Source organism: Mixophyes fleayi, chromosome 4 (genome assembly GCF_038048845.1).
Source record: "Mixophyes fleayi isolate aMixFle1 chromosome 4, aMixFle1.hap1, whole genome shotgun sequence".
Classification (NCBI taxonomy): Eukaryota; Metazoa; Chordata; class Amphibia; order Anura; family Limnodynastidae; genus Mixophyes; species Mixophyes fleayi.
The window spans coordinates 339,257,130-339,277,792 of NC_134405.1; the positions used below are offsets into that span (position 1 = coordinate 339,257,130).

Genomic DNA, 20,663 nt, shown 5'->3' on the forward strand with positions numbered 1-20,663 from the left:
TTCAGCCTTTTAAAAAAAAAAATATATATATATATATAATCAGCAATTCTGCATTGTAATTGCTTTTTATTGATTTTCCACATCACAAAATGTCAAAGCAAAACATAGTCCCACTGACTGGAAGGCTGCGGATGTGTGACACATAAGAGGGGTATACTGGGGGCAGAGGCCACAATATGCTCTAATGTCCTGATGTAGCCCTTAGCACGAAGTTATTTTTGTAAAGCTCGATCACTGGTTTTCTCCAGCTACGTTCCTTGTATAAGATCTAAAGCTAATCTCCTATAAGGATTCGTGTCACAATGTCTCGCCCCTATATAAGCATATGGTATGCAGAATCAACTTGCGTTTTGTACCTCTCTACACAACCTTTAATTACAGGCACTTCGTTACAAACACCTTCCCGCCCCTGTAACACTCAGCGCTGGAGCTCCCAGGTCATGCGCACATTCCGCATTATTAATGAACCAGTTACAGGAATCCATCCCCCACCCACCAGCTTCCAAATGTGTGAAAATCTTTCTTTACAGTATCGTGCGGACCACCCCAGAACCAAACGGGGTTTCTACAATTACATTACCACATCTGTATCTACCGCGCGCATTGTGGCATTAATACCGGCTCAGGATGCTGCAATATCAGGGCGTTCGTAAATGCAGTTGAAAGTCGTCAATTTGGCCACCCATGAAGAGTGTGATATCATACGGCTGTGGGTTAGCTATTGTTTTCTGTTACCAGCTATATCGGGACGACTGTCCTTCAATAATATTGCAGATACTGCTCCTTGTGTGGCAAGGTTGAGAGATTCCTGCTAGTGATCCTACTGAAAGTGATTAGAGACTGAAAGTGCATGCTGGGACTTGTAGTTTCACAACAACTGGAGATCCAAAGGTTGTCCGTCCTTTTGTCTTACAGGAACATCATTTCACCTAATATATCCCTCAAACCTTGGCGTCACTCCCCACATCCAGTCTCTCGCGCTGTCTTGTTGCCTCCTCCTTATAAACATTGCCAGAATAGAGCCCTTCCTTACTCGTTACCAAAACATTTACCCATCCGCTCATTATCTCCCGCCATGACTACGCCAACCTCCAACTATCGTGTCTGGCGTCCGCTCACCAATTTTTCTAGTCTACAATCCATCTTAAAAGCCAATGGAAGTCCTGACACCGGCTCCGCATTACCTATAGAATTTAATTCAAGATACTCGCCCCTCACCAACTCCTCCCCCTTATACACACCTCATCACCCACTCGCCCTCTAAGTGACAAACAGGATGATGCACATATTACATTAAGTATCAGCACTCCAGTTATTTCATATATTATTTAGGCAAGTAATAAACAAACTTTTACTTGCTCTTTACCAAAATTGCTCTCATATTTTGGTTTATACTTTTGTCTATGGACGCTGCATCTTTGCCTATGGCAACGACACTATATATACACCAACAAGCTGCATTATTACACCAGACTGCCAGGTAAGACAATGTCTGTACTACCCGGGAAGAAGGGAACGGATTGTGTCCTGTATAAACAAAGGCTGAACAGAGCAATTTATACTGGAAAACATAAAACAATCTGAGTTACGAGCTACAAACTGGTCTGGGTATAAAAATATTAATACGATTTATTGGACATTAAAAAAAATCATCCATTATACTAAAACAATCCTCTAAAAACAAGCAAGTCCGTACAAATGAAAGCAACTGTAATATTCACAACATAAAACATTTTTGTCCTGGATAGGTCGGATACTTCACAAATACCTGTTGCCGACAGAATCCAAATGGTCCAATCATCTATTAAGGAGACGGAAGGTAACACGCGCGTAAAGTAAAACGGTGCCTGAACGCTCCACAGGAGAGTCTGGAGCTCTGAGTTACTGGCGGGAAGGGCACAAGGACTTGTAGAAGTGCTGGATTTCAGTCATGAGGGATCCAGTCGCCTCTTCTTCATGACAACATCCGGTATCTGCCGATAAGGGCTTCTATCTGCAAACACACACACGTGTACCTTACCAATACTACTAACAGACATAAAAGCCATCACTCTGTCCATAGGGATTGTACAGAAAATCATTAGATTTTGGAATCTAGTATGAAAAGTGAACAGCTGAACAGTGCCTGTTATTTCATTACAAGATCTGAACACGTTCAGTGTTTAGTACATCGTTGTGGAGATTTTATTCACTAACCAAAACAATGTAATAATAAAAATCTACTAAAATAAACTGCAATGTTCATTTTGAATCAGTAGATAGTTTCCGGTATAACTAGTTATATGTAATAGATCGGGTGTTAATGCTAAAATCTCAGTAATAAGTTACATAACACATTTACAACGCAGGTTAAAATTAAGAGCAAAATGAAAAAGGTTTTATTCACACTTTTAACAGACATCGTTTTCTAACACGTGTGTATGAGCACCAATTTCGCTCATTACAAGAAACAAACGCACAAGATTCTCTTCTGTGTCTGATATGTTCTTTAGAAACAAAACAAGAGAAAATGCACTAAACATTCTTTCTATCTTCCGGCTGCCATCTTTACGTGGGCTGGAAGGATGGTTAACAAGTGACACTAAGTAGCAGGGGACAAACTATCCATGTACTATTGGGAGATGAGGAGAAGAGGATGACTGAGATCAGAGTTCTGTTCTGCAATAAACTCCAACTACAGCTAAGTGAAGAACATGAAATAATGTTTAGTTTCCTGGGCACCTCTTCTCCTCCGTCTCTCCAGTAAAGTAGAAAGAGGGGGCCCATAGTTTGCACTGGGGCCCCTTGTTATGCTACAAGTGAACGTAAACATATCCTAGTTGTATGTGCAGTCTGGTATCAGTTATACAATATCTGTAAGATACATTACGACACCTGTTTTCTGCTGTCCAGCTGGGTTCCATGACACAGGTCGCACTGGCTGACGCTGATTGGTTGGGCGCTGAGGGGTCTTGCTCCGCGTCATCATCTGATGCTGTCCAAGGGGGGTTACAGGCGTGGGCAGGGAGGTTGAAGCGGACTGGATGCTGCCATTGGAGAAGCTATCAACCACTAGGGTGTCCAGTGGGATGTCCCAAAGATCTGGATCATCTGTAACCAAACACAGGACAGGATTACCAGATGCCCCCGTACCCAAACACAGGACAGGATTACCAGACGCCCCAGTACCCAAACACAGGACAGGATTACCAGACGCCCCAGTACCCAAACACAGGACAGGATTACCAGATGCCCCCGTACCCAAACACAGGACAGGATTACCAGACGCCCCCGTACCCAAACACAGGACAGGATTACCAGACGCCCCCGTACCCAAACACAGGACAGGATTACCAGACGCCCCCGTACCCAAACACAGGACAGGATTACCAGACGCCCCCGTACCCAAACACAGGACAGGATTACCAGACGCCCCAGTACCCAAACACAGGACAGGATTACCAGACGCCCCAGTACCCAAACACAGGACAGGATTACCAGACGCCCCAGTACCCAAACACAGGACAGGATTACCAGACGCCCCAGTACCCAAACACAGGACAGGATTACCAGACGCCCCAGTACCCAAACACAGGACAGGATTACCAGACGCCCCCGTACCCAAACACAGGACAGGATTACCAGACGCCCCAGTACCCAAACACAGGACAGGATTACCAGACGCCCCAGTACCCAAACACAGGACAGGATTACCAGACGCCCCAGTACCCAAACACAGGACAGGATTACCAGACGCCCCCGTACCCAAACACAGGACAGGATTACCAGACGCCCCAGTACCCAAACAGAGGACAGGATTACCAGACGCCCCCATACCCAAACACAGGACAGGATTACCAAAAACACATTTGTAAATTACTTTTTCAATGTACTTCATTTTAGTCACTTTACAAAAAGATCTTTTTAAAAAGTAGTAACTTGTAATCCACTACGTAACTCTGTGCAACATATCTGGAGAGGAGTCAGAATCCTATAACAAACTGTTTATTTCCTTTATAGCGCTGACAATTATACACAGCATTGTACATAGAATTTACCACCCTAATTGGTTTATACAGTGTAGTTCCAGTACCCAGGTGTTATAATCAGCAGCACAAGCAGGTCTGACTCATCCACTGATTAATACATTATCAGGTGGGATTTGTTACAGCCCATTATTGGACACCATGCATTATAGATAAAATACATACTCTAGAAGTATTTCCCAAACCCAGTCCTCAGGGGCCCCTAACAGTGCAGGTTTTCAAGGTCAGAAGTGAAATAATTACACCACCTCTGGATCTTTCATAATGTGTCAGTCAGTAATGAAGATACCTGTGCTCCAGCAAAGACATATGGAAAACCTGCACTGTTAGGGGCCCCTGAGGACGGAGTTTGAGAACCACTGCTCTAGAGCAGAGAAGCACAAACGCATTCAAGATCTAACAGCTCATGTTGTCTTTAAATCACAGATGAGTGAATCTATTTTCGTGTACAGTATTTATCCCGCCTGTCTCTACAGACATTAATGCTGAAGACATGACCTGTTGGTAGCTCTTGGGGACTGGATTTCAGCACCTCTGCTCTAGTGAAACTGAAGTCCTTGTACCCATCCTAGGTAGGCTGACATCAGTGACACAGGTTATGTGCAGCCACTGGGGGCCGTGTGCAGCTAAATGTCAATCCAGGGCGGCAGCATCTACAGGGACACGTCCGTTATGTTAGGTATCGGCTACTCATTAGAGGCTCGGACAATTAGCATGTTACATCTACCCGGCTGCCTGGCCAGCATGCTAATCGCTCATGCTATACATCGGGGAGACACGTTGGCATGGAGCAGAGGTCTGGCAGGAACTGGTATCACGTAGCAGACTGAGCACATGTCTATATTTGATAACATGTACTAAAAAAATAGATGTTTAATAACAATAATGTGTATAATAAAGGTCCCCCTGCTATATCTGTTATCAGCCCTTATTAACAATACTATTCCTGGCAATGTAACCTGGATCCAGTCTCTTCCTCTCAGAGCTCCCAGCGTCACCGTAGAATCTGTCCCTAGCACCAGTCCATTATTTCTATAGGGGAAACCTGCACATTCCATGGTTTATCTCCTCTGACTGTCCAGTCCTGGTATTGTCAGGGCATGCTGGGACATGTTGTCCCCCCACAGGTCGCCTACAATCTCAGCTTGGATCCAGTGACTAATATTCTAGGCACGAGATGTATCTAGCATTACATATCCGAGGATAATACAATCCACAGCCAGCAATGTGTATTCATACATTGGTCTTTCTAGACGGAGGGGGGTATTTTAAGAGATAAATGGGGTAACTAGAACTATGTTCGATCCGAATTCTGCTTCAATGTCTGGTATTTATAAACACATTTCTTTTCCTCCTCTAGTTTGTTAGCCATGGTTTTATTTAAGGATGGCAGGTAGTACTAAAATGAATATATTTTGTGCAGTTCCCTGAGCGATGACAGCAGTGCCGATAATGCGGCTCCGACAAGCAACATGATAATGTTATGTTGCTGAAAACAAGACAGGAATCATGTGTTACTCTGAGTTACAATCAGCAGTTATAAACATGGGCTATGCCCAGCGGGAATCCTGGTACAGGGACAGATTGGGATCGGTTACTGACATCCACTCATACATGAATGTGATCAATATCGCGCAAGGGCCGAACCTGCTTCTCAGCCGAAAGATCAGGATCGGAGCCCAAATTGGTCACCAGTTGGCTGCTGGGCGCATGGGCCTCTTATAACCACACACAGGCCGATAGGAGACATCTTCACTTCGCATTCACCAGATAATGACGGAGTGATCGGATATCGGGGTAGTCTTGTGAGAAGCTGGGACCGATGTAAAGCTGCGCACAACTGGGAGACGTCATGAAAACGTGGAAAAGAGATCTCAGAATATTTGTCTTTAACATGAAAGTGAGTTAACGACCGATATGGAGACACAGATACCTCTGGGCTGAAGTTTAATCTCCGTGGTGGAGCCCATGTTCCCCATTAGTTCCTACTGACATAAATTACTGCTAACTGGGCCGTGTATTTGATCTTCCAGATCAGTGTCTTGGGATGTAATGTCACAGAAATATGGCAGTATGCAGTGAAATGATTTTCTTGATAAATAAGCAGGATACTGCCAGCTCACGCCTCTACATTTTCCATTGTTATCCAAAAATATTTTGCATGTTAGGTTCTTTTTGACAAATGTGGTTTTTTTTTAATTTATTTAGGAATGTATCACTTTGAAAGGTGAAACTGTCACACACATTTTATTTCTTTATTAGGGAACGCAGCCGTAGATACCAGAGTCTCTCCTAACGGCAGCGGACTGCTGACACCTCACTAAGACTCATGGTCACGGCTACGTTGTCAGCTTTCATTTGCTGAATTCTAGGTGGATGTGACTGGTCTTGTTGCTGAAGATTTAATCACAACTGTGTTCTGTTCCTTTAGGGCTCGTTCATTATACATTATAAATGCACTTTTTGTGTGCTAATTAGCATTAAGAATAGTTTACATTGGTGGCAAAGGAAAGCTTTTCTATCCATGTGCTTTAAAGTATTAAAGCTGCAGTTTAAGATGCATAGTGAAAGATTTTTAATGCATTACAGTGTTTAAGGGTGAATCATTTTGCATATAGTAAGAACGGGTCGTGTTTCTCATGTTTACAGGAAGGTGCAACACATCATTGAGGTGATTCAATTGACCTTTTCTCACCCTATGGAAAAGCAAAGCCTCGTTATCAATAACAGTCAGTGCCGTTATGATAAATAATAGAAAGTAAAATGACACACTTGCTGATCACTATGAAAAGCAAAATGGCAATCGGGGGAAAAAATGACTTCCTCGAAAAACACAAATAGTTTCATACAATTAAAGTTAGTTTGGATTAAAAAAAAAAAAAAAAAATGGATAAAGATTTTGTACACTAGTCACTAAAAACGTGTCAAAAAGCGCACAACATGCCACATGTAAAAGTGAACACATTCTCTACACACGTATGTGCCGTCAAAACGGATAAAGCACGTGAGATGTTTTTCATTCCTTTTCGATGCATTGATTTACTACCAACACAAAGCACTGGTGGCGTGCGGTAACGCGCTGAGAAACAGGTCACGGTGCGTTTTTAGGATGTGAGAAGCCAATTTCTTTATATACTGTTCTTGTTTGGAAAGTAATTAGACAACACACACGTGCTACTAGGAAGTTCAGTAACATCGGCCGTAGACCAAGGCTCTAAATTTTCCCAATCTCAGGATATGTTAATAGGATATACTGCATTTATTTTGTCTGCCTTGTATGTCCCTGTTCTCCCCACTGTCCAGCGCCTTCTAAATCAAATATACAAACAGACAAGCATTAGACCAGTTGCAACCATGCAAAAACACAAGCTGCCCCACTCCTCTGAAAAACTGCATGGCCAGATTGCCAGAAGGCGCAGTGACTGCACTAGACCACAAGGTAACGATTTATTCACATACACAGAACGTGGACACAGCCTCACATCTAACGTAACGGACGTCAGGGTTCCAGAAGCTGCCAGTGCAGAGTCTCACCTGCCAGGTACTCATCCTCTGGGACGGATGAGGCCTGAGCCGCTGCTGCCGGGGTGCTGTGACCATGAGGAGGGATCCTCGGAGCGTTAGATGTTCCTGGAAAGAAGGAGAAAACATTACAACTGAACAGACAATTCCAGCACACAAAAGTTACAAATTATACTACACAGAGGACGAAACATCGCCGGAGAGACAGGATTTGGATCACCGCCCTCACCGTGACGGCACCAGTCCCCTCCTCTTACCTCCTTGTCCTAGTTCTAGGCCCTGTTTCTTCTCCATCTGCTCACGGAATCGCTGCTGCATCTGCTTTTGTCGCAGTTTCCGCAGATACGTGGCATCAATCTCCAATGCTCCTGATTGGAACCCGGAGCTGGGGGGAGAGGGGCGGGGACGGGGGTGGGCACAAAAAGACAGGAGTGTATCAAGAGACGTTTATTTCAGTAATTTTTCAAATGTTCTTATGTTGTGGCTCCTGTGCCCACAGTCTGGTCATTATTTGTTTTCCTGGGACACAGCGGTTTTAACATTAAACATATTGTACAAAAATATAGTTGTGAAAAATGCCGACAATAGGGCGCATCTTAGCTACATCTAAACCAGGCCTGTCCAACCTGCGGCCCTCCAGGTGTTGTGAAACTACAAGCCCCAGCATGCTTTGCCAGTAGACAACCAGTTGATAGCTGGAAGGGCATGCTGGGACTTGTAGTTTCACAAACATCTGGGGGGCCGCAGGTTAGACGGGCCGGATCTAAACTAAACTACATCACATCTTTTTATTCCATATTTTCATCTTGTAATTGTTTTGTCTTTTTTATATCCCACAGCTGATAATTAAACCATACGCAGATTATCGTTTTCGATACATTGAGAGTTTAATACATAAACGTATGAATGATGTTTAGATGCAAATACTTTCCAGGTCGGACCCTTCATGCTGCTGACAAGTGAGATGTTACAGTACTCAGAATGCAGCAGCTTTATAAAATTTATTTCCAAATTATATTAATCAATTAATGTGTGCAGATCACAGTTAGGATATTACTACTATTACTCCTATATTCATGTACTGGTTTTGTAGGAGACACGTTGCTTTGGAATATCTATATAATATATATATATTAATGTAGCCCCCTCTATATGTGACTCAAGTAGACGTGATTGGCTCGGATAGATTGCTCATTTCTTACCAACAATAAGGTTGTTCACCCCATCTGTGTGTTTCCCATCTAGTATGTTCTTGATCACTGTTTCCTGTGTGTTTGATGACAGTTACATAGATTTACATTACTGGGGGGTTATTACCAGTGTCTGCATACCTTGTACTGCTGTGGTTGGGTTCTGGGTTAGTCTTCGTATTGTGCTGTTTGGAAGGAGACTGGTCACTGTACCCCAGCTGATGCTGTTCAGCTGGCACTAGATGTGGACTCTCCGCGGCCTTCTGATCCTTCAGAAAGCTATTATACCGCGCCTTTTCCAGTGCAGCATCAAAATCTTGGCGCTTCGTATGTGCCGCGTCCAGATCCCCCTGAGGCTGGAGGGGGAGACAGAGCTCTTGTTACAAGAAAGCAGGAGACAGTATAAAATTCTTAGAAATAGAACTAACCATTATAGTTGTGAGGGGACCCTAATTTCTGAGTGTTTGTAAGCACCTCAGCAAGACTCGCTGTGGATGCCTTACAAGCACCTGTGTGTATGAAGTCTTAGGGATAAATCACACCCCTAATGGTAACTACTAGCTTGGTCTTCATCTAATCATTAATATAAAATAAAAAAAATAAAAAAGGTCCACTAAATAGTGGTTTGGACTGTAAAGTTCAGGATTCTTCTAAAAAACTCTACCATAAAAAGACCCAAACATGAGTCTCTTCACTGTGAGGGCTGGAGGATACGTTCACAGGATGGAGACAGAGAAACCAAAAACTTTTATAAAACCTTATAACAGCAGCATAAAGGTTTTATTTTTTTGACTAAGGCTCATGCTGCTGTAACAGAGACCCACGGAGAAAAGCAAAAATCGAGGGAAGGTTCTTATACTTACACTGCATTGTTCATAGAACATACCTGGAGGGCAACACCTGGTCAGCTTTATCTGGAGCCAGATCAAACCCCAAAGACTGACTATCCAATACTGAGGGATATAACTGTTCATGCTGTCAGCACAACGGTGGACCACAGTTTGCAGAGCAAGGCTCCACTAATGTTTTTTTTTTTTTAAACTTCAGTGTTTGGTGCTTATAACTACAGAGCAGAGTCCTGTTCACATGGTAACGTGTCCCCAAACAGGGTAGCGCTTTGTGTTGAATCATACCACCCACTAAATCAGTGCTCTCTTCAGCTCTGGTCTGTGTATTATTAGCCATCCAAACTTTATTCTGGATTATGCTTGTTAAAAAACAATCACTCATTGTAGAGTTTAAGTTCATTTGTGGTCATTTTGTGGACTATTACTGGACTCAGGGTTTCATCAATACCAAGAAACTACTGTGCTGAAGAGCCCATTATTTGGTTGTCTTTGGGGGAGTGGGTTGGACTCACAGTGACAATACGCCCTCTACTGGAGGATTTTGCACTGCAGGTCAAGTGACAATGACTCTAATGACACCAAGAGGACAAATTTGAGAGTGCACCTGCATCCAATGGAAAGCAGCTTATTTGTTGATCTTCACTCACCAGTTTTGGCAGCTTGTTCACAGCCCGGAGATAATCTTTGTCCATAATACAATTCCCAAGAGAGTTCCCAAAACACCTGAGGGTAGAAGGAAACCCTTCACAAATGCTGCAGTGTACACTACTGTCATCTTTATTCCTCCAACTGCTCCTCCTCAGTTTACAATTAGCCCAGCAAAGGTTACTGAATTATACATAAAGTCCACAAACATTACTAAAAAAAGGACTTTAAATCTGTGACTTTTCAAACTAAATATTCGACTTTAAAATGACGCAGGAGCGCTAAAAAATTATGCTTCTTAAGTGGTAGTCCAGCTATTTGTGTTGCTCTCTCCGGGATCTCATCTGTCATAGGATTATATAAAGGTAGCAGAGAGAGGTCTCTCTCTAACATAAGTCAGGTGTCTCTCTTACTTGAGCGCTCTCTTTAGCCCATCCGTGACGGCCTCTTTTCGAGCTTTCTCTAAGGACAGAGCTTTAGATTTCAGCCCCTCACTGACACCGTAACCAACATCCTCGTGGTAAGAGCCATCCTAGCCGGAGAGGAGAATAATTTGAGGATGTTACAAGCAGTTACAAGATAACAACTTGATTGAATATCATCTGCACTCAAAAATCATTATTGTAAGGGAAGTGCACCATAGAGCAGTCTTTCCACTTCCTGGCAGACCGTAAGATGCATCACATTACATTGTTGCTATGAATAATTTAATTTTACAATTAAAAGGGCAAATTAAACACATATATTATGTTGCAGTATTTAATAGAGCTATGAATAACATTCACACACGTATATATACAGGTAGCCTTATATCTCTACAGTGTCATTGGGGGACCCTGCTCCGTCTACTATATCACTCTGCCGTTCCCCTCCTCACACTATGGTACTGCTCCATTATATGCACACGAATAGGCAGATCACGTTCTTTGTGTATTCATATAAAGTATTTACATTTCCTTGCACCTATTGCCCTGTAACAGACAGCCGAGATCGAGCACAGGAATATACAAGTCTTCTGCATTAATGGAATGTACAGTAACTCCAACATCATCAGTTCTGTATCAGCTGAGTCCCAGAACAAATATACTGAATATTTCTGGACGTTATTGGTAGTTCTGTTATATAAGATAAGACTGTGCTGATGTTTAGAAGAGCATCGCGCTGAATTGAATCATCCCAGAAAGTTTTAAAGCCACAACAACACTACAGGAGGGCAGACATTTTATTTGTGTTAAGACCAATTTAATTTGTGGTTAAAGCAGGAGTTATATTTACCACTTCCTATTTTGATCTATATTGCTTAAGGTTCATTATAAAACAACAACATTTGTAATAAGGAAAATGCCAAATAATCAAATGATTAAATATAATAAACTGTGCAGTCTGATTTTATTTGCAGAATATATAGAAATATTGAAAAGATAACATGTAAAGACATGCAATGAGAAATATAAGAACAAGAAAAAAACAAATAAGTTATAAGACCAGGCTCGATATGACAGTAATATTTAACATGCACATAACAAGAAACAGCAGCCCTACCAATAAAGGCTGCTCCATCAGTGTAGAGCTAACAGAGCCATGGGCTACACGCTTGGTTTGATAATGGTCTTTGCTGTACTAATGATAAAAAAGACTTTACCTTCAGCTGGACCTTGACGAACGCACACACCCCAACATAGAATTTTCCGTTGCTCAGATCTACGAAATCTGCCAGAAGAGAAACAGTTTAATAGACACGTAGTTGGGGATCTTTTCATTCCTTCCTTGTATAGAGAAATGGACACTCACCCACGTTCTGCTGCGTTATGGAGTGAGACCAGCCATTGTACCCAAACATCTCATTAGCCAAGCTGATTACCCTGTGCCCTTCAATGTAACACACCTGAGAGGGGAGATAAACGCACATAGGTAAAACATTCCATTAGTGGCAGTTTAAACCGCACAATTTAATAAACTCGGTTTAATTGGTAGTGTCAGGTTATAATGCAGCAATTGCTCAGAAAATCCACTAATAAAATCAAGAACTAAACACAAACTTCACAGAAGTTTTGTGTTTTGTTCTTGTACAAACCCTCTTGCACAAAGTTCTTGTACCAATGTCTGAACATACTATGTTTAAATCAGCCACTAATGAAATCAATATGTGAAATTAAAACTGGTGTCACATTTTTTTTCTAAGCATGCAAACTTATTTAGTTTATCAATGGTAAATGCTGTTACTCGATTGCGTATGAGTACTTTAGCTGTAAAACCACTAACATGTTCAGGGGCCGGCCTTAGCTGTGCATTGAGCAGACACAAGGTGTCCATACAAAAAGGTTGTCAAAGTGGTCACTAAAAGAAACTCCACCAGACTGGGTTAGACTCATCACCTACCTTTTGTCCTCCGCCTGCCTGTCTGCTGCTGATGTATTCCGGTCCGAGCTTCTGACGCAGGGCATTCTGTACAGCCTGATATTCCTCCGCTGTGTACTTGTGCTGCAGGTGAAACACAGAATATCATTAGTCAACAAGTAAATAGAAAATTAATCAGCAGACAGAAGAAAATATACAGCACAGAAACCACTGCAATTTACTAGGGGGGGGGCGTTTATTTGTTTTTTAAATAAAGACTTCTAGTTAATTTTACCCACAGCCCAGACCAGAACTGTGGAGCAGTTGAGGGGCACACAATTACTGCAATCAAATTATTCATGAGAAATGTTAATTGGTTGCTTCTGTCATACATATCCAATTACAAGCAACCAGGTAATGTACTGTCAAGGTGTTCACTGTGCATTGCGGAAACACGCTGCAAAAGCTCAGAGAATTAAGTGTCACTGCCTCATATCCAAAGACCGCCGCACAATCACAGCGAGTGCACATATGTACAGAGGGTTTTATTAACCGGAATTTTTGCAAGTAGAGCTGATTAATTTACAAAGACCATTTTGCTTTCATAGCAAGTGCCCCTGCTTATAGAGGGTGTCAATGAGCCCCAATATTCCTAAACTGGACACACACACACTGAGATATTGTGAGGTGTGGACCTAAAACCAGCAAAATGCCAGATAACAATGTGTTCTAAATTGGTCAGATTACTATTATGCATGTTGGAACAATGACCGCTTTCAGCATCGTTATTTTCCCGAACACATTAATAGGCATCTATGTGATCCAGCTACTCAGTCCAAGGAACTGAAAAGTGATGCTGTCAATCAAACCAAGGGGCAGGGTCAGTCCTTGTGTCGTCAGCTTTATTCTAATCAACACTGATACTATATCATAACAGCTGGCAGTCTGCTCCAACCTCCATATATGCCAGCATAGATACAGAAAACCTGCGTCTGCTGAAATTAGTCAGTGAATTACAGAATATTCCCATGCGGTGACCTCCACTTACCTGTCCAAAAGATCCATGTTCGCTTCCACTTGATCCCACCTGCCCCACTTTGGTCCTCTCTCCTCCTCCACCTCCCTGACCCACGTACATGGTCTCCTAAATCCACCACTGAAAGAGAGCCAATCAGAAGCTAGTGCGACTGATCAGATTCATGCCTAGTAAAACAATGTCTTCTTGCAAATACCTGCATCACAAATCTATGACTCTGTATGGAATAATGAGTGCATTGATTATGTTTAGACACCTCTTAAAAACAGGAACAATTTCTGTCCCATTTGCCTCTAAACTACCATCCTTATAACTGGCAGCTACAGGATAATCAGGACTTAATGTACCAATATACAAGTAAAGGAAGACATTTCTTTTGTACACAAATTGATTATTCAGGAAGCTAAATTAGTGAAAAGAGGGATTTTTGTACTTGCGTTAAATCTCTTTCTCCGAGTCCATCTGGGGGACACGGCTACCGTGGGGTTGTCTGAGGGCGTTTGGAGTTGACACTTAAATAGTTAATAACTTGCTGCTGCCTCCTCCCCTCTGCAACCCCATAGACCTCAGTAACACTAAAGTCCCAAGACAAAAAAGGGCACAAATCTAATCAAACAGTAGAACAGCAAAAGGGAGGGAACGCAGTGTCCCCCAGATGGACTCGGAGAAAGAGATTTAACGCAAGTACAAAAATCCTCTTTTCTCCATCATCCACTCTGGGGGACACTGCTACCATGGGGACCTTCTAAAGTAGCCCCCTAAGGGAGGGAATGATCTGGTCTACCAGCCCGCAAAACACTTTGGCCAAAACTGGCGTCCGAAGATGCAGAAATGTTATACTGGTAAAAAGGTATACTGGTTATACTGGTAAAAGGTATACTGGTATACCTGGTGTAAAGGTATGAACAGAGAACCAGGTAGCCGCCCTACACAGCTGATCCGCAGAAGCCCCAAGACGAGCAGCCCAGGATGCCCCCACCACACGGGTAGAGTGCGCCGTGAGAACCCGATTTACAGCCCGATTCATACTCACATAGGCATGCTTAAATCACAGACCTAATCCAACGAGCAATAGTTTGCTTGGTGGCTGGCACAAAAAGCGAGTCAGTCCTCCGACAAGCAGAAGTCTTTTCCACATAAACCTTCAAGGTTCTGACACGTAAAGACTCACAAAAGAAAAAGGCAGCCAAGAAGAAGGCACCCCTTCCCGAAAGGCCGAAACCACTATACCCTATTTATATGGAAACCTGAAACCATCTTTGGCTAAAAGGAAGGTACACGGTCCTGAGGACCGCTCTATCCTCATGAAATACCAAATAAGGAACTCTACAGGACAAGGCCCCTAGTTCTGAAACTCTACTTGCAGAGGCAATGGCCAACAGAAATACCACCTTCCACGTCAAAAATTTGCCGACTCCAGAGGTTCAAATGGAGGCCGCTGAAGGACATCAAGGACCGGTTCAAATCCCACGGAGCCAACGAAGGAACATGGGGGAGGCTGAATATGCACCACTCCCTGAAAAAAAGTCAAAACATCTGGCAGGGAAGCCAATCGGCGTTGGAAGAAAATAGAAAGCGCCGAGACCTGAACTTTTAGGGAACTCAACCTAAGACCCATCTCTAATCCATCTTGCAGAAAAGCTAGAAAGTGAGCTAAGGTGAAATATGCAGGATTATGACACTTTCTCTCACACCACTGTACATAAATTTTACACACCCTGTGGTAGATTTTGGCTGACACCGGCTTCCGAGCACTCATCCACTACCACTATCCACTACCCTAGGGGAGAAACCTCTGGATCTCCAGAGGCTGGCCTCAATAGCTACGCCATTAAAGCCAGCCGAGGGAAGTCCGGATGATGAAAAGGTCCTTGACTGAGCAGATCGGGTCTGGGAGGAAGGGACCAACCTCGGCCTTAGTAAGATGTTTGCGAACTAAACTCGTCTGGGCCAATTTGGCGCCACTAGAATAACTGGATGACATCCCATCCTTACTCGCCGAAAGACTATCGGAATTGGAGGAAAAAGATATTCTAACCAGAAATCCCACTTCATTGACATCACATCCACCGAAGACGCCAGAGGATCTCTGGTACTTGCGCAAAATTTCAGTACGTGATGGTTGTACCTGGCCGCCATCAAATCCAGATCTGGACCAGCTGTTGAAAAACTTGCGGGTGCAGAGACCATTCTCCCAAGACAGGATCTGATCCGCCACCTGCATCGCTCATGCGCTTTTTGTTCCTCCATGACGATTTACATACGCTACCGCTTTGGCATTGTCCGACTGTAGACGGACCAGCTTTCCTTGAAGGAAAGATTACGTTCCCTGAAGGGCTTGCAACATGGCTCGTAACTCAAGAATGTTGATCGGCAGAAGAGCTTCCATGTTAGTCCAGAGCCACTGCAGATGGAGATGGCTCCCCAGCCTCGCAGATTGGCATCTCTAGTCACTAGGACCCAGTCCAATAAGCAAAGGACCTGCCCACCATCAGATGATCCTGAATGAGCCGCCACCAACCCAGGGAATTGCGAGTCATTCTGGAAAGACGAATCCATTTAGACTCTACCTAAAGATGGGATCCCAACCATTGACTCAAGAAATCCCACTGGAAGGCATGTGAGTGGAAGCCACCATAGGGAAAAGTATTGAATGCTGACACCATCAGTCCCAGAACCCGCATGCCCAACTTCATGGAAGGGCGCGGATGATCTAGGAGCAGCCAAACAGAGTTCTAAACACCATCCTTTGGGAGGGTTCCAGTTGAAGTTTCGTATAATTGATTATCCACCGTTTCAGAAATTGAAGGGACAGAGCAAGATGTTGAGACAGGAGCAGGCCCGAGGAAGCCTTGATGAGCAAGTTATCCAGGTGAGGCACTACATTTACTCCCTGTGCACGTAAACCTGCCGCCAAAACGGCCATAATCTTCGTAAATACTCTGGGTGCGGTGGAAAGACCGAAGAGAAGAGCCGGAAATTGAAAATGAGAATTCCTTACGGTGAAATGAAGCAGAGACGGATGTCCCTCATAATAGGAACATGCAGGTAAGCGTCCTGGATATCTATAGACGCCAAAAACTCCAGGGGTTCCAATTCGTTGATCACCGAGCTAACCGATTCCATACAAAATTTAAATACCCGAAGATGAAGATTGAGACTCTTGAGGTTCAGAATTGACCGAAACGAACAGTCCTGCTTGGGTACCAAAAACAGGTTTTAGTAAAAACCCCTGCCTTTCTGATCATCTGGAACACGGCAGATGACCCCAGCGGGAAAAAAAGGGAAGCAACCGACTGCAGCAGCGCCCTTTTGATCAAATAGCGAGGCAATGGAGCCTGGAAGAAACATTGAGGAGCAGGACCCATGATGTCTATGAAATAACCTCTGGATATTATTCCCAAGATTCAAACATCCCTGGTGGATGCCGCCCACAGATCCTTGAATAACTGAAGGCGATCCCCTACCCCAACAGCTGCCAGGAGAGGGGGAATCCCTCCATGCGGGAGTCTTTTCTGAGATCTTGGAAGATGGACGCCTCTTAGAATAGGAGCCTCTTCCCTTCTGAGATTATCCCCCGAGAGCAAGAGGTTTGCTCTAATTGAAGACTGCACCCTTGAGGTTGAGTTACCACGAAAGGACTGCCGAATGGAACCAAACTGAGGAATTCTTGGTTTAGGAATGTTCACAGGCAGAAAAGACCTCTTACCTCCAGTAGTTAACGGATCATGTTATCTAATTCAGAACCGAAGAGGACTGACCCTTTAAAAGTTAAAGCCTCTAATGACCTCTTGGACTTCCCGTCGGCATCCCAGGAACGAAGCAAAAGCGTTCTTCTAGCTGCTACTACAGAATCAGACACCGAAGAAGCAATGGAACCTGCATTCTGGGCCGCCTCATAGAGAGAGCCAGAAGTTTCCTTTAAGTGAGGAGCCAAGGGAAGCAATTTCGACTCCTGCAGACACGTAGCTAATTGGTCGGCCGAAGATTCCATAGCTCTGGTCACCCACGCAGACAGGGTCTAAAGGCTGTGCCGACCGCAAGTAAGATGTGCCTTAGAAACCCTTCCAACCTGCGATCCGTAGGATCCTGAAGAACCGCTGTGCCAGGAACCTATAGAGTAGTATGTCGGGCTAACCTGGCCACCGGAGTATCTACTCTGGGTAACTGTTCAGAACGTGCTACATCCTATTCGTGCAGAGGACAGAGCATCAAATACCTGCGAGGAACTGAAAACTTTTTATCCGATTGCTTCCAGGCAGACTTAGCAATCTCCGTAAGCTCCACCGACGCTGCAAAACAGACAGTTCTAGGTCTACTGTGTTTAAGCAAACCCTGAACAGGAAGAACCTGATCTTCTTCCACCCGGTCAAGAGTGTGCCGCACAGCAATTATAAAATCCTGAATTTACTGGTTTCTGGAATTGTCATCCCAGTCACCTAAATGCATAGAATCTGAATCTTCTCCTAATTCACCTTCCTCTCCTGATGAGCCCTCTGAGTCCGAGAGCAATAAGTGAAATGAGAAGAGGAATCTAAATATCTGTTCAGGCAGTCCAAACACTTTCCCAAAGCAGAACCAGCCAAAAAAGGACCAGAATTTACACTCAGATGCGGCTGTAGCCCCTGCCTATCGGTTGATAAGCTGAGCGATCATAGACAGACTGCGCCAAGGAGGAAACCCAAACCGGCTTCTCCACCACATCGGGTCACCCCGGGTCTGCACGCCCTGGTCCCCCGCCTCACACTGTGCACACTCGGCCCCCTGGTCCAGCTGCCCCACTGGCAGCTTTGCAGAGCATTTAGAGCAAGAAAAAAGATTAACACAAACACCCTTTCCTTCATCTGCCATTATGAATACAAAAACCTCGAAGGAAAATAGAATGAAATTTTATATATATATATATATATATATATATATATATATATATATATATATTTTTTACACACACATATACTCAAGACACTGCGATAATAATCTCAGTTACTAGTCTTTACTTTGCTAAACCACACCCAAAACAATAAATGAGAAATACTGTATAGAAGCCAGTCCTAACTACAGAGTCTGAAAAAAAACAAAAACTTTATGCTGAGGACTGAACAGCAATGTGCCAAAATATCCCCTATGGGGTACTTAGCTGACACTAGGAGGGATTGTGAGAAGCCAGCAGCAGTAGAACTTTATGAAGTACCTGTGAAGTCCGACTGCCATGACAGGAAAAGGCGCGAACAACTCTAGCTCCAGAGCATACCACTGACAGCCGGAGAGTCTCTCACTCACTCCCCGCTGTCTGAAGGATCAAACAATCAGAGGAAAGCCTCTATCAATACAGGCTGCCACCTGCGTTGTGCTTCTGCATACATGCCCTATCAGAATCCTTCTCCAGGGCTCTATGAGATCCAAGTCCCCCCTCCGCCTCAGCGGGGGATTTGGTATCTCCCAACATGTCAGATCCTCAGACAAGTGCAGCGCTCTCTGCCTGTGGCAGCGCCGGACTTGTCGGAACAGTGCAGTGACAGCCGCAATAGCGCTGTCACTGGCCACATATACTGAAGATTCTTCATCGGTGGTCTTCTTTTTTTTAACAATACAAAAAAAACGGAACCTCGTTCCATTAGAAACGTAAGAGGAAAAATGTTAAATAACATTTATCCTCACCTAACATAACTAAAAAGAACAGGAAAAATAATAAAACCTACACTAAACAGCAAGTACTGCCAAGCAGTACTAAACACAGCCCAACTCCTTCGGCACTTAAACAAAACTGAGGTCTATGGGGCTGCAAAGGGGAGGAGTCAGCAGCAAGTTTAGTTATTAACTATTTAAGTGCCAACTCCAAGCCCCCTCGGATAACCCCATGGTAGCAGTGCCCCCCCCCCCCCCCCCCCAAAGTGGTTGATGGAGAAATATTCTTACATTCTTCAATTCTGGGTTTTAAACTATGAAGTCATATAATGTATAGATACAAAAGTCATACAATGTATATAGTTTGGGAATGGGTGACCTAAACAACAGTTTGGAATCAGACATGTGTGTGCGGCTACAATTCATTATAATGCCACGTATTATATTGTTACATACAATTAAATCAGAGGGGGAGGACTGTGCTAGAACAGGAAATCTTGGCAACACAAACAAGACTGTAAACCTCCAACACTTAAATGTTTGTCAAACGTGTTATTAAAGAAAAGTTACCATCTAGGAATCCTAAAACGTGGGATTGCATAAGAAACAGTGAGGGGTGCATTATAGAGAGGGGGGGGGGGCACATAAAATTTGTACATTGTAATGCACCTTTGCTTAATGCATTTGTATTGAGCAGTAGAAAGGGGTGATATAAAGAAAGAGGAAAGTATACTGCTGCACTATATGACATAATACCTTCTGAAGGAGATAGAAATGGACATTAATGTGTTCTGACATATACATGAATAAAACATACAGAGCTATCCTCTGGGTTATCATACTAGGTGCCCCCCAGCACATGGCTGTTTATGTGTATATGTGAGTGTGAGTGTGAGTGTGTATATATATATGTACATGGAGCATTGTGTATGATATCTAGAGATAGATAATATATATATATATATATATATATATATATATATATATATATATATATATATATATATAAAATTATCTATCTCTAGATATCATACACAATGCTATATATATATATATATATATATAGTCTCTGTGTATAAACAGACATATAACGACGACATTCCCCCACCCTCTCTCCGGTCACAGCCGCCTCTGTCTCCCCGGTGTCCGCTCCTGACGTGGGCTCCGTTCGGCTCACCCTTCCCGCCTCCTGCCATTAGCCAATCAGGAATCGCGGCCGTGGTGCACGACGGGAGAAAATTCTGTAGTACACCCAGGTCGGCGGCTTCACGCTCACAGACCTCACTACTAGCAACCTCTAATGACAGCCAGAAAACATACTTCGCTATATACAACGCGGGACATCTACAAAGAGCGGTGGACAGCGGCGGTGGAGCGTCTTCCGAAAACGTCACAGAATACCCAGGTTAGAGCTCAGTTTCCTAACTGGGGCAGT

The 20,663-nt window shown here is 43.6% G+C and overlaps 1 protein-coding gene across 3 annotated transcripts; it reads right to left on the bottom strand.

The window, feature by feature from the left end:
• Window positions 1-1,611: 1,611 nt before the first annotated feature.
• RAD52 (RAD52 DNA repair protein) lies at window positions 1,612-20,440 on the bottom strand. Of its 3 annotated transcripts, none has more exons than XM_075210620.1 (12): window positions 20,337-20,440; window positions 13,616-13,723; window positions 12,610-12,711; window positions 12,022-12,115; window positions 11,873-11,940; window positions 10,644-10,762; window positions 10,233-10,308; window positions 8,879-9,093; window positions 7,805-7,932; window positions 7,560-7,655; window positions 2,875-3,090; window positions 1,612-1,989 (listed from the first exon to the last, which is right to left on the bottom strand). In XM_075210620.1, the coding sequence occupies exons 2-12, from the start codon at window positions 13,703-13,705 to the stop codon at window positions 1,955-1,957; spliced, it is 1,239 nt and encodes a 412-aa protein (XP_075066721.1). In that variant the 5' UTR covers window positions 13,706-13,723; window positions 20,337-20,440; the 3' UTR covers window positions 1,612-1,954. The 3 variants fall into 3 exon arrangements, with proteins under 3 accessions (XP_075066721.1, XP_075066720.1, XP_075066722.1); XM_075210619.1 differs by having other exon boundaries at window positions 1,612-1,993; XM_075210621.1 differs by lacking the exons at window positions 1,612-1,989; window positions 2,875-3,090 and adding an exon at window positions 6,361-7,334.
• Between the last annotated feature and the right edge of the window lie 223 nt (window positions 20,441-20,663).